This window comes from Hippichthys cyanospilos, chromosome 21 (genome assembly GCF_059441005.1).
Source record: "Hippichthys cyanospilos isolate Australia breed blue-spotted pipefish chromosome 21, RoL_Hcya_1.0, whole genome shotgun sequence".
NCBI lineage: Eukaryota > Metazoa > Chordata > Actinopteri > Syngnathiformes > Syngnathidae > Hippichthys > Hippichthys cyanospilos.
This window is the reverse complement of record NC_142389.1, coordinates 12,409,223-12,425,288: the sequence shown is the minus strand read 5'-3', so window position 1 is coordinate 12,425,288 and position 16,066 is coordinate 12,409,223. Positions and strand designations below refer to the sequence as shown.

General features: G+C 41.1%; 1 protein-coding gene across 3 annotated transcripts in view; it reads right to left on the bottom strand.

Annotated features, from left to right (window-relative positions):
- The window catches only part of LOC148406636 (triple functional domain protein), a 70,713-nt gene that overhangs the window by 38,688 nt on the left and 15,959 nt on the right, over positions 1 to 16,066 (bottom strand). For all 3 annotated transcript variants that reach the window (XM_088404259.1, XM_088404261.1, XM_088404260.1), the window contains exons 3-8: positions 8,279 to 8,353; positions 6,382 to 6,496; positions 5,259 to 5,451; positions 2,242 to 2,346; positions 1,967 to 2,163; positions 253 to 496 (exon numbers count right to left, since the gene is read on the bottom strand). In XM_088404259.1, the coding sequence (XP_088260385.1) occupies positions 253 to 496; positions 1,967 to 2,163; positions 2,242 to 2,346; positions 5,259 to 5,451; positions 6,382 to 6,496; positions 8,279 to 8,353 (929 nt within the window). The remainder of the gene's footprint in view (positions 1 to 252; positions 497 to 1,966; positions 2,164 to 2,241; positions 2,347 to 5,258; positions 5,452 to 6,381; positions 6,497 to 8,278; positions 8,354 to 16,066) is intronic.

Here is a 16,066-nt window from a genome sequence, read left to right as displayed (position 1 = left end):
TGCCCTATAGGAGCAACTCAACGTAAACACTTGAGCAGATCCGTCCTGTAGGAAGCTGCATGTGTGAAACGTATCCTTTGTTCCTTTTTTTTTTTTTGTGCCTGGATTGACGTGCTCAGCACACAGCGCGAATCAATTCACAGCGGCCATAATTAGGTTGTGTTTATATTGCGTGCCCCGCAGTGATCGGCCGCTGTTGTTCCCAATTACCGCCCGCACCGAGTGACATAGCTAATCTCCCGGTCGACCGACCTTCTCAGCGTCCTGCTCGAAGAGACGGAGCTGGAAGCACTGGTCCAGCTGCAGCTTGCGGACATGCCAGGCCTGGTGAAGGTGCTGGCGGGTGGAGTGCAGCTTGTCCAGGAGCTGGGTGATGCGAGGCACAAGGCCCTGTGTGTCGGCGTTGCAACCGCCACTGCTGCCGCTTGTGTTGCTGCTACCACTGCTGCTATTGCGATTGGAGGACGGCTCGCTGCTCTGGATCCGCTGCAGTAGCCTGAATAAAGAGGGAAATGGCACATATTGTTGGTTTTTAGCAATGTGACATGAGGCAAGAATTTTGTGGAATAAGCACTTAAAATGCTTTTAAAATAGTCCATCACCTTAACAATAAATTCACAAAAAAGCAATTGATTGCTTTCATAAATGACGTTTGCAGCTGCCCACACTGCTTTTCGTACCAATAATCTTACATCTGTGCTTGTTTTTTAGTGCAAGTGTTGGTTTAAAATAAAGCCTGACATATGAATTTTTGGAGTTTGGTGACGATTTGTTGCCAGAAAGAAATACAGATTTCTGATTAATTGAAAAACTAATGTAAAAAACTATAGTGAATAAAACAACATTTGTTTTTACCGGATGGAATTTCAATGGCCAATTATATGCGGATTTTAAAGGGATAGTGTGTAAGATTTTTATTAAAAATGAATAAATTACATGATAGTAAATTTCAAAAACTTGCAAATTAATGTGTTCTTAAAGACCAACAATATGTTTTAAAAATCCTCATGGGTCTAGTTATCATGAAATTATATTACATGGAGGGTGGCACTTCTCTGGAGGCGGCCATGTTTGTTATAGCTATGGACAATGGTAAATGCTGCACCTGCAGCACCCCCTGCTCTCCGTAATGAAAAACAGACAAAATCTTACACACTATCCCTTTAAAGGTCCAAAACCAAAATAATCAGCAAATTATAAGCCATTTGATTATTTTTGGCCGATGTTTGACGAGCCATAATTGTGCCATTTAATTCGTTGGAACACTTTAAGGCATGACACAATTTTCGACCTGCTGATGTCTTGGAATTTTGACCTGCCTGAATAATTGGATATTTTTAACTAAAACTTGTCAGCTCAGAAAACAGGGATTAATGAATAAAAGACAAAATGGAAGGATTAAGGAGAAGGTTGACAAATAATGACATTATAAACGATTTACTCTGACTGGAAGCTGTTTTTTTTTTTTTTTTAACAGATTTGATAAAACCTCTTAAAAATGTGATTTTTTCCCCCCCTCCGTTCCTGCATAAGAGTTCATCTGATCTCTAAACCTTGTCTGCTTTGTACTCAGATTGAAGCAGCCTTTCCAAACACACATTTTGACAAATTTGTAATTTTTAAAAATCCTGTCACCTTGCTAGTTATCAGAATATACATTTACATATTTACTGCCAGATCAGTTAAAATGGATTTTTCATTTACACAATTATCAATGGGACAGAAATTGTTAACTTATACATGCCATCCCAGTAAAACTGGATGTCTATATATGTCAATGAGTGAATGAGCAAAAGCAAAAAGAAAACTAGAAACTAGCAATGCATGGTCATTCATTCCTACTTTCAAGCTTGATTTTCTCATATTTCAAAGTCGGCAGAAATTGCATAAATTTAAAAACAGATTCCAAGTTAATTTAGCTGCTCAACCATGCAACGATTAATTTTGTTGATCGTAAATTTGCTACCTCTGTCCTTCCGTGTCCAACTCTTCTATGGGCGCTTTGATGACCTTCTTCTTTAGCGTGGCATGCTCTTCGATCATCCTCCGCGCTCCCTCTAGGTCCTGAGGGAAGTCTTTACGTGACACAGTTTCCTGCATCTCCTCCAGTCGGGCGAGCATCTGCGTGGCGTGACCGGAGAACTCCTCAAATGCCACACGGACCTGAAAAGGCAGACAACAAGAGACAGTTTTGTGAGCAAGAACAAAAACTTGGAAGATTACAATGTGAATTATTCTCACCTCAATCCACTCTTCATGGTTGTAGTCCAGGCTGCCGTCAAAGTCCGACGTCAGCTGGGAGGGGTCCACCACCTTTGTTAGCCCCTCCAGTGATACCATGGTGGTCTGGGCAAAAAAAGACAAAAGAAATCGAAGCAAAGTCAGTACGGATTTATAATCATTTTCTGTCAAATGTGCGTAAATTGCTTCGTCTAATCCTCTCTATTGAGGACTTTTTAATTAGCGCACTTGAGTTCAACATTTACCTCCTGAAAACTACCAACACGGGATCCTAATGGGGCAGAATTAGCAAGGCGCTTTGTTAATCTCTCTAGTGCACGGGGCCAACTCATTAAGCATTTAGCAGTTGACTTGGGCTTCCTCCAATTATGTCGGCCTGCAGCACAGTACGGCTTCAAACCTCGGACCCCTCGCAACTGATTGTGCCATTCACAAGCTCCCCTTGATTATCTCCAAATACAATGTAACAGCTTACAAGGCAACAATTGCATCTAACATCACATTTTTTGCACACACAAGAGCGAGGAGAAGCCTTGAGCATTTCGACGCATTTTCTGCAAAGCCTCCTCCTCCGCAAAACACCCCCACACACATGGGCAGAGAAGCGAGGCTACAGAACTTGCTGAAGGTTGGGGGGGGGGGGGGGGGGGGGGGGGGGGGGTTCTTGTGTTGTGGCTATTGCAGCCAGGTCAATTGATTTGTGAGCATGTGCAGGAGGAAATGAGCCTTGTGCACTTTTTTTCCTCACACAAAGAAGTATGCGAATAATAAATGATTGACAGTCAAGGCTGAACAGTACTTTCATACAGTGTTCCAAAAGCAGCTTGCGTGCGATTTTACCACTCAAATAATCGATACTGACGTGAGACAACACTAGTTCAGCGAGAGTTTGGCAGTAAACAATAAAAGCGGACAAATGGGGACAGAGAAATAGCTAAACCCAACTGGACTGAAATTCTAAGCAGAGGAAAGTATGTTTAACAAGAAGAGACTGCAGCCAAAGATTAATCAACAATCCTGATGTGATATAGCACCACAATGTAAACAGCCAGTAAAAAAGCTGCAAGAATAAACCCTTGCTCACACACTTTGCAAACAATAAACATTGCATTGTATTCCATTTTTTGTAAATGCTTTTAAACACGTGTTAACGTTATTTATGAATATTTCTTTCCTTCAACCACTCCAATTGTTCATTGGCATCAGTTCTATCCATACATCTTAAAGTTATTAACACCCACAAAAAAATTAAAAAGTGTTATGGTCTGTCTTTTTAGTCTGTGCCGTGATGATGACACTTTTAGACATGGCCATTAACTGGTCTCTACCGCCACCTACTGTCTTGAGTTAAAACACAAGTCAAAAAATAATTCTGTTTGCTGACAGTTTGACCGCCTCTCAACAGAATGTTGCAAAAATCGCAGGAAACTCAATGTAATAAATCCTATTAAAATGCATCTCAAAAATTGTAACTATAATGATTTTATAGTCCAAAATTTGGAAAATTATTTGTGTACACAAAATCTTGTCAACCAGCTGCAATCACATAGAAATGTCAGAATCATTGCATTTTGAAAATCTACATGTTTCAATTATCTGCTGGAAATTTTCCCATTGACTCATATGATATTGAAAAAAAAAAAATCAAAGGGATTTCCATAATTTGTAACATTATGTCACAGGGGTTAAAAATATACCGTATATGCTCGCCAAGTTAGTTCTGCTTCATAGGAAATTTTTGTGAGAGCTTCTCACTTGCTTCAAGCAACTTTTTGCCTTAAAAATCGAAAAGGGTCTTACTTAGTTTGATTGGATGACCAAGTATATGGACCACTGAAACCATGAATAATGTATGTCTATTATAATCTAATTGAGGGGGAAAAATGCTATCTTTAGTCAGGGCGTATCTTCACTACTGGAATCGAATATGCTGTATATTTATACCATTAAGCTTAATTTACTAGCATCCCACTGATTAGAATTGGCCGATTATGGCCAACCAAACATGGCCAAATATAATGGGCCAAATGGCCGATATCTGCTGATTATTTTAACTTTTTACTTTTACATACCACTTACAGCCGCTGTATCCAAGTAACTCAGGTTTCACTATTTATAACCCATATATCCTGGATTTCATACCATAACCTTGTATCCTTAAACTCGTATCATGAAATTTGTTAAGGTAATTCAGTCATTTAAAATAAAGCAAATCTTCATTTTTACAAGCAACAATTTAGGTGATGGTTAGGAACTTTGTTAAGATAATAGTAATAACAATTAAACAAGACGTCAGTGGCTTACACATACAGAAAGAGACATCAAATATGAGCTTACACTGATGCTACAGTGTACAATATGCACTTGACTCAAACATTTATAAGGAATTAAACGTACCCTTTGGCTAATACACACAATAACAAATGGGATGGAATGCAGATAGTTCAGGGTTGTGGAGGTTTATGGCACAAATGAAATCAAGCAGCGTTGAGAAGAAAAACAACTGCTTCACTCACACTCAGTGCTAGAATGGAGTTGCATTTACTGACCACTCACCGTGTGGGAAATTGAAATTGCCCAAACTTAAGTATTACACTAAATGGCAGAAGGCACGAATAGTTACAATGTAGGCTTTCTAACACCCATCAATGGCTTCCATTATTGATTGACTCTACCTCTTGCACGGCTAACCAGATCAGATTCGATTCCCAGGAGGTCTCCCATTGGAGTACTAACCAGCCCCAACCCTGCTTAGCTGCCAAAAGTGGGGTGTTCTTAGGGTAGTATGGTCGTAAGCGCCTTGTACGGCAACGTAATAAGAGGCATAAAACGAGGGACTTCATCGGCTGTAATGCTTAAAAAAAAAAAAAAAAAAGTCAGATGCTAAAATGCACAAATATGGCCGCTAATATATGTCTAAACCTAGCCCAACTATTTATGATCAGAAAGTAATCATTCCGGGGGTATGAAACAACAACTCAAAATGGGAGTTGCCACTGCAGTTGAAAGCTCCTTACCTCAAACTCAAACTTAGAGCTCCCGAAATTGGTTCTCTGCTTTTGCCAGAAGTTATCGGGCTTGATGATGAGTGCGATGTGGATGCACGACGGGAACGACTCTTGCAGGATCTTCAGCAGAGGCTTGATGCTGTCCCACTTGGAGCCGCGCATGTCCACGATGACCGTGAAGCCATGTTTACAGACCTCCTCGCTGGAGGCGGGCCGAGGTAATCCAGAAAGAGGGGACAGATGACAGAAAGGATGATGGGGAAGGAGGGGAAAAATCCATGAGGTGACGCAGTTCTCTAGAGCGTCACAAGCCTACACGCTCAAAACATAGATCCCACACGTCCAATCATGCACAGCCGCCCCCACACACACGCACTGTGAAACCTGTTAAAATGTATTACAAATAATAATAATAAGCGCATTTGTGCATCTGCTATGATGTGAACTATTTCTGAACCCCTCTTTTCCGCTAAAACTACTTTCACGAGATTTGAAGTCATCCACCACGAGTGCATGTTCCTGAAATAGAACAGGACAAAGCGTACGGCTGCAGAATATGAACTATCGCACCTTTCCAAATGATGACACCAATGTAGATTTTAAAGCGGTTTTTCATGTTTGCATTTGAATGATGAAATGGGGATGAATGGAGGGATTTACCTGTGAGGTGAAAACTGCTCCCCAGTAACTATCACTGCTGCACTGCCTCAGCGACTGCGACGTTTTGTTTTGCTTCCTCACATGCACTCACACGCGCGCGCACACACACACAGACGTGAGCTCACACATGCGCGTTCCATCTCTGTGGGTTTTTAATCCTTCCCCCTCCTCCTCGCTGCTTTCTCCCAGTGGATCCCTTCTTCCCTTCCCTCGCTCGTGCGCCGATATCCATCAAGGCTTTCCCTCACATCGTTCTGCGTGTCTTGACAAATTTTTTGGCAGTAAGAAATTATAAAAAAATAAATAAATAAATAAATAAAGGGAGGGGGGTGGCAAACTAACGGCTCTTGAATAATTCCACTCGCCATCACTCTCACTTGTCCTCTCTCACCAGTCACATGCTCCACTCACCACTTTCACGTGTAGTCTCAACCACATAATTTGAACATCCATGTGCATTTAAGACTCTGACCTGGGAATGCAGGCCAGGTAGGCGATCAGTCTCCTCAGGTCGTCCGCTCGTATTCTGTCATGGTTGCTGCGTGATGGGAAGGTTAACACTGGACCGCCGCGACGATCCCTGCCGCCTAAGAATCAAATATTTTTTTTTTTTTTTTTTTACATACAAACTAAACAACAATAATCGGCAAGTAAACCAAATGAGGAAAAAAAAGGTTTTGTAATGCAACTTTAACTCTGATTATTCGATTAATGGATAGAATATTTGATTGTAAAAATAATCTAAACCAAGAGCCCAAGTTTCTACTGAACTGGCAATAAATAAACTCTTTCTGCCATTGACATCTATATGCAAAAATCTTTTAACTGGGCTATAAAATAATGAGTCAACATGTTTGCTACAGCATATTTACTCATAGCCATGTGTCCCAATACTTTGGTCGAACAGCAGCTGGCGAGGTGGTCATAATAAGAGGCTGTGAGTCGCGAATCACATTTGGAAACTCTAATCCACTTTTAATTACATCTGCACACATCTGCCACATGGATTAAAAACCAGATACAACGTGAACCAATCAGGTCTTTTCATTTTAATTGACCACACAGATGTTGCATCACCTTTATAATTCATAGGAAAGTGTTACCGTCTTCTTACACAATTCAAGCAATGCATCATTGCAGTGTGCAAACTCATGCTTACAATGACCACAATGTGAGAGTATGCCATAATTTATGTCCAAGCAGATGCGTTTTTCTTTTACATTTTAGACAGTAGATCCGACGTGACTGCTGTGGAGAGTAATAATTGAGAAGAAGCGGTCACAGTGAGCATGTGGGCAACCGGGTGTAACTTCTCAGTATGCTGACTGACTTCCTGTTGCTTCCACTCTGACGCCATACGCTGCCTGAAACCACAATTTACTGTTTGCAGAAGATAGGCTGCCGGGAGGAATTTTTATTACGTTGCATCACAACAATGTAAGACTAAGAATATAGTCCATTACCATTTTGCTTGTGAAAAGTAAGCATATAGAGGTGTTGCGCTTGTAAGCATGAGATGAATGTGCTCAGCCCACAAATTAGTCAGTGGAGGCGGTGGGCACGTAGGCTTGCAGAACATCCAGCGCCAACAAAAAGATGATTATTAGGAGACAGATGAAATACCTTGGCTCATTTTACTCCATTTTAACCTGCACTCTCTTTGGTCCCCTTTCTTCAATATGAAGATCATTACAACTCGGGGATGCCGGTGATGACGATACACCGTTGCTATGGCAACACCCCTCTTTCTCTCTCTGGAAATCAGTGTGTTTGTCTGAGTCATCGTGACTGTCATTGCTATTCTGTTTGACCTTCCCCAAACCGAGAGTGCAGAGAAGAAAAACATGTAACATTTGTATTTGGTTCTTCAATCTTCTACGGTCAGAATTTACACACATACACATGCAGACAGATAGCTACATACTGTATGTTAACAAAGTATTCCTGATGCTGTCATTAAGTACGTAACTCCATCTCTAATCACTCCTGCATTTTTTTCCCCAACACGAGACAAGCGTGTGTGTTCATGTGTAAAACATGGGGAGGGGGCTGCAATGACACTGCAAAGCCTAGCTGACACTACCGAGACAACGGGTGGGGGGAGGTTTGCATTCATGCATGCAGGCAGGGTCAAGGCAAGGGGTCAACTATTGACTCTTGAGCTTCTTATACAGTGGAACCGCCAATGGTTTGGCGTCAAACCAGATTTTCACAAATATTTCAGCACTTCTACTACATGAAACATTGGGTCAGCAAGCAGACAAATGCCACTGTAACACATGCATGTGAAAGTCAGAAGCGTATCTTACTTCCTTTGGCAGTCCCTGCAAATAAGACAAAACGCCACTGCTTAGCGCATGCATCTTTACCTGACAAAAAAGCAACTTTTTCTTTTAGGATGGGAAGCACCTCCATCGCTCTCATGTCCTCATTCCTCCTGAAACCTGAAAAGATAAAAGAGAAGACAGAGAGGACATAACGTTGTTTTATCTTCTAAACCTGTGGTCCAGTGGTGTTTCCCAGTTGGTAAAATTTGCTTTTTTTAATCCTTACAAATTCTTGTTCAGATTTGTTTTTGATGGCCAGCATTGTGTTGAAACAACCTTGACCTTAGATCAAAAACATCAAAAAAGCAATTCTGTCATCACAATCCTACATATAAAATTATGCAATGTTCAGTATTGAAATGTCTTCTCAGCATAAAAAAAATGTTATGTATCACATGCTGTTTTTTCTGAAATAAAAAAAATAACGGAATGGCTGTGAATCCCAACACGGCAATAACATCAAACAACAAACAGCCCCTCTGTTATCATTGACTTGTATCTCATGACTGTTGACAGAGAGCCTCCGCAGTGCTGCTAATATGCTGTAAGAGTGAACCGCTGGCTGGCAGGAGATGTTCAAAGATGACAAACACCTCTTCAAAACACACACACACAGACGCATACATATACAATGTTACTTTGCTACTTAATCATATTTTATATCACCTGGCATTTATGTATGTAGACGTTCCACCGTCTTTGGTTTCAAGTATTTCATGATTAGTGTATGTATTATTTTAGCAGACTTTAGACGATTAGGATTTTTGGGGCCAATCACAATCATCCATCGGTGAGTTGAAAAATGAGTTTAAAAATAACCTATCACTGATCCAATCACAAGATGGATGCTGTCTATGACTTCTTTATTTTATTTATAAACTAGAAAAGTGTTTATAGACGTTCAACCAAAACACTGATATCATATATATAAAATAAAGCATATGTGCCATGGTTTACAATCTTTGTCAAGTCCCAGATAAAAAAAATCATTCAAGACCTCTTGAACTGGGCAAAAAAAAAAAAAGATGAGACATAAATAACAGAGGCAGCAGCTGACTGCATACTAATAAAATAATGACAATAAAAGTAAAATACTTTACAGCACCAAGTATATATACTACTGCAACAAAAAGCTCAACCAAACATTTCTATAACTCACACTAGCGCAAATAAAAGGTGTAATGCTGCATTGCAAAACACTCAAATGACATATAATTTGCATGATGATTGATCGCTCTGCCAATTATATAATTATAGCCGATCAACAATCTTGCAAAGAATTTAAAATATTGGCCAATCAAGTGTAAGCTGATCAGGTTAGCACCAAGACTACTTTTTAGTGTGTACCAGTGGCTCTCATATGGGGTGTCACCCTGAGAGTACATGAAAACACTTCACGGAATGTGAGAGTTTAACAAGGTACCTGCAGGTATCAGCAAATCTAATTTAATCCTTCCATGGCTGAAACAGTATATGTTCCTTTTCAAATTAAAGCAAATAATTGGAACATGAAGAAATGTCTTGCTAAATTGTGCAATAGTGACTCTTTTCCAAACTGTTGAAAACCTTCATTTTGTTAGATTATATATGGCTATGGATTGTCATTGGTAATGCACTTTTCTGACAGCACTCCCTTTGAAGTCTTTTTTTTTTTCATCCGTGATTGATTTGCACTGATTTGAGAGTACAGTACAGTACTTGGCTGAAAAAATATTTTGCATCAATAAAAAAGGGTTGACAACCACTGGTGTATATTCTAATGTACCTGTAAGTATCAACCGCCTAACAAAACTAGAATGAGTATGTGTTTATTCTGGCTGGGCACAGTTTTGCCATCCCCTCAGGGTGCCACAAAGACAAATTGCTACGATCAAGTATATTTCCCCACAGCGCTAACAGTAAAGAGACAGCTTGCACTTCTGAACAGGTGATCAATGAGTAAGATGGAGGAACGCCCAGAGACCAATTCTCTCATTATCAGGAGAGCAGGAGTAACGATAAGATACATTAGTTCCGCTATGGATGAGAGAATAGATATTTTTAGTGTTTATTAACATTATGTAGTCATTATATTCCCTAAAGCAGGATACTTTGCCAGCTGCTGAGTCATGCTAAATTAGCAGCAGTTAAGAAGCGTGCGTATTAAGGGGGGAAAAGTGTGAGGGAACTCATAATCAGGTAGAATGTCAGCAATGGATCGCAACGACGTCAGCGTCTTTTTGCCACTGAGTGAGTCATCGCCAGATAAAAAGCACAATCTTTGATGTGCAGTCTGACTGGCAGGCTGCCACCAAGCGCTGGGATTATCAAAAGGTCAATGAAGTGTTCAGATGCTGACAAGACGATGCGGGCAAGGGAGGTGGGGGTATTGGGGTAGATTTTTTGTTAAACACACACTCCAGCGCTCGCAGCAAGACAAAACTGAACATTTATGTTAACGTATTGAGTTTGTTATGAATTCAATCATGTTTGGATTGGACTAAAACCAAGGATTCTCTTGTACTATTAAAAAGAATCCATCTTCTGAGTTCAGGGCAGTTTGGGAATTATGGTTTCATTTCCGCCGCAGTTTTGCAAAATATGAACATCTGAAGACAAACCAAACAACTTTTAATTGTGGTCTTTTGAGGAATCCGGCGCTCACAGCCATACTGCCCCAAGAATGCTCCAATCTCTGAAGCTAAGCCAGGTTGGGCCTGGTTAGTACTTGGTTGCAAGACCGCCTGGGAATACCAGGTGCTCTAAGCTTCCAGGTGGAGCCCACCTTAGGTTTCTCAGGACTTCGGTCTATAGTGGCTAGGCCTCGCGCAATTGGGCCAACCACCCAATCACATGAAACTCTAAATGGTTACAGAAACAGAGATAGAAGCAACAGCAACTATCCCTGCCCTCTGCCTCACCCGAGGCAAAAACGAACTACCTAATAACTGTTGAAGAATCCCTTACACAGTACTTAAACCGTTCCTGCAAATACATGTTCTAAGTTTAGCTAGACAATTAATTAAGGAGGACATGGGCAAAATACAAATGCTAAGTTTAGGCAGCCGCAAACATCACTTATCCAGTTAGAGGGTGCCATGGGACTGGGAAAAGTAGCACAGCAGCTAAATAAAGAGCAGCCTGGTCACAAACACACACGCACATGCAAACAAAAGCACACAACGAGAAACAGGTAGTGGAGTAACAGTTAAAAAAAAAAAAACAACAACAACAACAGCATTGGGGAATTGGTACCTGTCACACATATGGCAGCGGATTTGTGCCACGTGTGATCTATCGTCCAGCAGGCCATCCACAAAACCTTATCCAAAATCAATTTAAAATCGGAAAAAGACGACGTGAAAATCATGAAGATGCCGTCCGGCGCCACTATCGGCTGGCCGATCCCCACCCGCTGTGGGCACAGCCGCGGCAGCTGCACTTAATCCTGGCATTCCTTGGCCAAAATATTCCAATCCAGGAGACAACCAAAACTTTGCGCTTTGCTCCAGTCCACACATTCCCATGGAAAAGTCAGGGCAAACGTTTCCAAGCAGGCACGGCGTCTTGGGGTGTTGCGTTCTTGGAGTGCATAGACCAAGCTGTTCATCTGTGTTGTATTCTGGTCAGGCCAGGTCGCAGGATGTAATCCCGAATGTGTAGGGTCGGCATGTAATTATAACATGCCTGCACTGCATTTATGCATCCTGACAAGCTGCTTAGCATGGTGACTTGAGGCTGACAGAGAAGACCTCGGCGTGAGTGCTGAGAAAACGTTTGTGTTCTGCTGGGATTTTAGCTGAGACACTCAAGCCAATACCCAAGCGCCCAAGATGGCTTTGTAACAACCACACTGGCCCAGTATCTCAAAGTTGCAGCACATTTAACTTATTAATCTTAATCATCTCATTATAACATACAAATTACTTAAATGGAATGCATATGCACACTATTTCCGTCAAAGAATGCAAGTTTTGAAACCTTATACGCAACCAAATTCAAAAAGCACATTTTGGATGTCGATGTCTTGTGTACCAAACTGTAAAAACGCGGATTCACGCAAACCAACCGCATAGTTTAAGTGAGTGGCCTCACTTGAGATTTTTACTGTGGGGTGGAGGTGGGGCTCAATGTAAACATGTACATGATTAAGTCAATCATATAACTGAATTATAAATGCTATTAATTTCAATACAAAACGGCAATTGAGCTAATGAGCTAAATGCATTCAAGTATATAAGATGCTGAAAGTAAGAACTAACATTCGCTAGGTTGCTAGCCACAGTCACAAGGTGTTGAATCAACAAATTAATTTTGGGCAAAGTACAAGTTACAGACAGCCGTGGGACAGATTTCACAGAGACAAAACAATGAGTGCATCACCTCCCGACTGCTCTCAATTGAAACCACACCATCCTTCTCACTACAAAATGTAATATCAAGAGAGGCCAGAGGCCAGAGGCAGCGCCAAAAAAACAAAGATCAAGCCAAACAAAGCACAAATGAATGAACTGTTGAACTAAATAAGCTTCCAAAACATAATTATTTCCGGCGTGGCCCATGCAGCCCAGTACCAGTTGATCCACAGACTGGTAACGGGCCGGGGACCGGTGGTTGGGGGACCACTGGTTTAAGTTATACTTGGCAAGCAGCCTTCACATTCATTCTAATTTCAGGGATTTTGAAAGGGATGCAGAAGTAGATTTCCTTAAGCACTAAAGGACTATACTGGCCTGTGAAGTACCACATCCGGCAGTCTGCTGGGACATAAAAGAATCATGATTGCAGGTGTTCAGTATTTGATCAATCATCTTGATTATGTACAAGGGGATGTTTCAAGAATAAAATCCAATCGGAGAGTAATGGATCGGTTTGCGCTGTGGCAACATAATACAATTTCACATTGGTAACACAAAACATATCATCACCGTACTCTTAGATTGCTTTATATTTATGGCTGAGAAGAGTTCTCTGTACAAATATTTACTGTTATGTCTATATTAAGGTGATCCATTCTGTCTTGTGTACAAATTTGTGTTACACCACCACCACAGGAACGCAACACTGTTGACACACCTGTGTTAATAATGAGAATACTTTTTTTTTTTTAATTATTGGAGTAAGTAGCATTGCATGAATGTCAACTAGGCTTATATTCCTTATCTCATTTTGAATAAATAATACATAGACTTCATTTGTCAAGAGATTGTTGTTACCTTGTTGCTGAGATTTAAAGGCAAATGCATTGGTTACCTTTACATTCAAAATAAGTTAGTCCCAAACTGTATCAGGCAATGTGTGGCAGGATCTATCCTTGAACTGATTTATTTCCTGTTTGGATACACAGAGTGGGCAGTGGCGAAATGGATATGCGACTACGCCCCACATCGAGAAAGGGCAAAGGATGGGAGTGAAATTCTAGAGATGTCCACTGTCCTTTGTATCCTGCTTAACAGTCAATGTGACCATTCGAGTGTCAGAAAACATCAAAGGCCGGGACCAATCGAGTGGTGGGAGCCTTGTGGGGGTGGTTTGTCCTGGAGGTCAAGTGGGCATTAGACGGGCTTGATACAACAAAGCAGATTAGTCAACAACACCAACAAAACGACTGTGTGACAAATACCTCCTGAGTGTTTTGCTTGAGCGAGAAAGACAGAAGGCAACGGCTGCCTCAACTGGGACATATGGGACGGGTCTTAGTCCAGGTCAGAGTTCTAGCCATACCACAAAAACAGCTTTGCTGTCTATGTTGAGGAGCGATCGCAAATGGGCAATCGCGTAATAGCTCCCCGGCAGCTGATCGGGATGCACGGCCTTCGGGCCAGCTGTTGCAGGGCAAGAGAAACCAGAACGCTTTCAGATGTGCGTCCCCACATAGCTGCCCAGTTCCCGCATCGACCGCATGCCAGAAATTCCTGCCCAAGTGTTGTGTGGGAATAGTAGAGATTCTCTGAGGTGGGGTGGAGTCGACAGGAATAGGGCATCTGTGACCTGGAATCCTAACCTACATCCTGATTGCCTCATTGGGAAGTGCTTGATCCAGTGTTGATTGTGATCCACTCCAATTTTAGAAACGGGAAAACCAATAGTGTCTAGAAATGAGTCAAATCCTGTTGTCAGAATGGTAATGGTGTGATTGTATCCCAAATCATTGGCAGCTCTCGTTCTTGTCCTTCCTTCTTTGGAGATGGTTTCAAAAACACAAGCCTTTGCATCTTTCCCTGATTATCCATTTGAAGTTATAGTTATATGGCTTGAATTAGCATGCTAGAAGAACTCCAGATTCCAGCAACTGTATGCTTTCATCATCCATCGGGATTGTTCCAGTTTCAAGAAGTTGTTGCCGGGCTTCACCAATTGTTTTTTTGTGATCTCAAACAGCTGTAGTACTACTTATTACTAATGATGAATGGAACACTCCCCATACATTATGCACCGTATCTGTGTTTTAATATATCTGAAGTACAATACATGGGACAAAGAAGACACAAGAGTTGTCCCCTAGGGATATAAAAGGATCTGGTGCTCGTCTCGTTAAGAGTTTCTACAAGATTTTGGAGCATGCCTTTGAGAATCTCTACAAATCCGTTAATCCAGAAGTGCTGTGAGGTGTGAGGGCAAACATAAATAATATAGACTGTGAGAGAAATATGGCACAGCTCTATTTTGTTCTAGAATCTAGAACAAAATGACCTAGAATCTAGATCATCCTGAAGTTGTTTTATGGCTGAGGTTACAGGGGGGCATAGGGATTAATCAATCAGCTAAAAGGTGTGCCCCACGATTTATTCATACCTCTTGTCGGGGAAGACTAAATGCTGTTAGCTTTAAACCAAACTGGCCTTTGAGGAATAATATTAGAAGTCCTCATTCACCTTAGCCTTGTTCCTTTCTCTCCATTTGTCCAATTCCTCTGATGGCAGGGTGGGTTTACCAAGCGAGAACCAGGCCAAGGTTGCCCCAGTGACCATTACATGATGAAGACAAGAAAAATGAACAGGCAGAAAAGGCAGAATTAAGATGGCTCATCTGTGCTGACCGCTCATTTGTCAGGATCTCTGGCTCTATTTGGGACAATCTAGAAAAAAAAGCATACTAAAACATTTTCAACAATCTAATTTTATTATGAATACAATCTGATGTCATGTTTAAGTGCAGTAGCTTTTTTTTTAATAGAGATTCAATGATGTTTGTGGCTCGAGATCTGATGCCCTGATTACTGTACTCTACACAAATACGCCCTCTGGAGGTAAAACTAGGACTACATTTAAGAAGAAAATGGAAATCACTCCACGAGACCTTCTGTTTGCGATGTATTTTTTTCTATTTTGGGGGAATTCCCTTTTGCATTCAAAATAAATACAAAGACACTAGCAAAGCACTTTTCAGCCCATATATATGGCTTTGAAGGTATAACAGTTATTACATAACTGTTCTGCACGCATCCCTTGCCCAGTCGGACCAGTTGTATTGCCGGGCCAACAGATGGTGGGAGTTAATCCCTGACAAATCTCTAGTGAAAACTGGAAAGCACCAGCATCTTAAGAAAAAATAGTGAGCGAAGAGAACTGGGATGTCATTTGTCAGTTGCTTTCATCATTTTTGTCAATGGGAGCCATTCCCATCACTGCCCCCAGGCCCTTGTGCAACCTGCCAATTCACTGGCCTCCTTTATATGGAGGCTTGTGGTTCTGCTATTTATCTATTTATTAATTTTTACAAAAAAGGTTTAATCAAATGTACCATCAATCAACCATTGTAACATGTTACTCTTTTAAGGACTAGGACACACAAATGTGCCTGATTTAGAAGATATTAACAGTGACTGATATCAAATCCCCAATGCAAAAA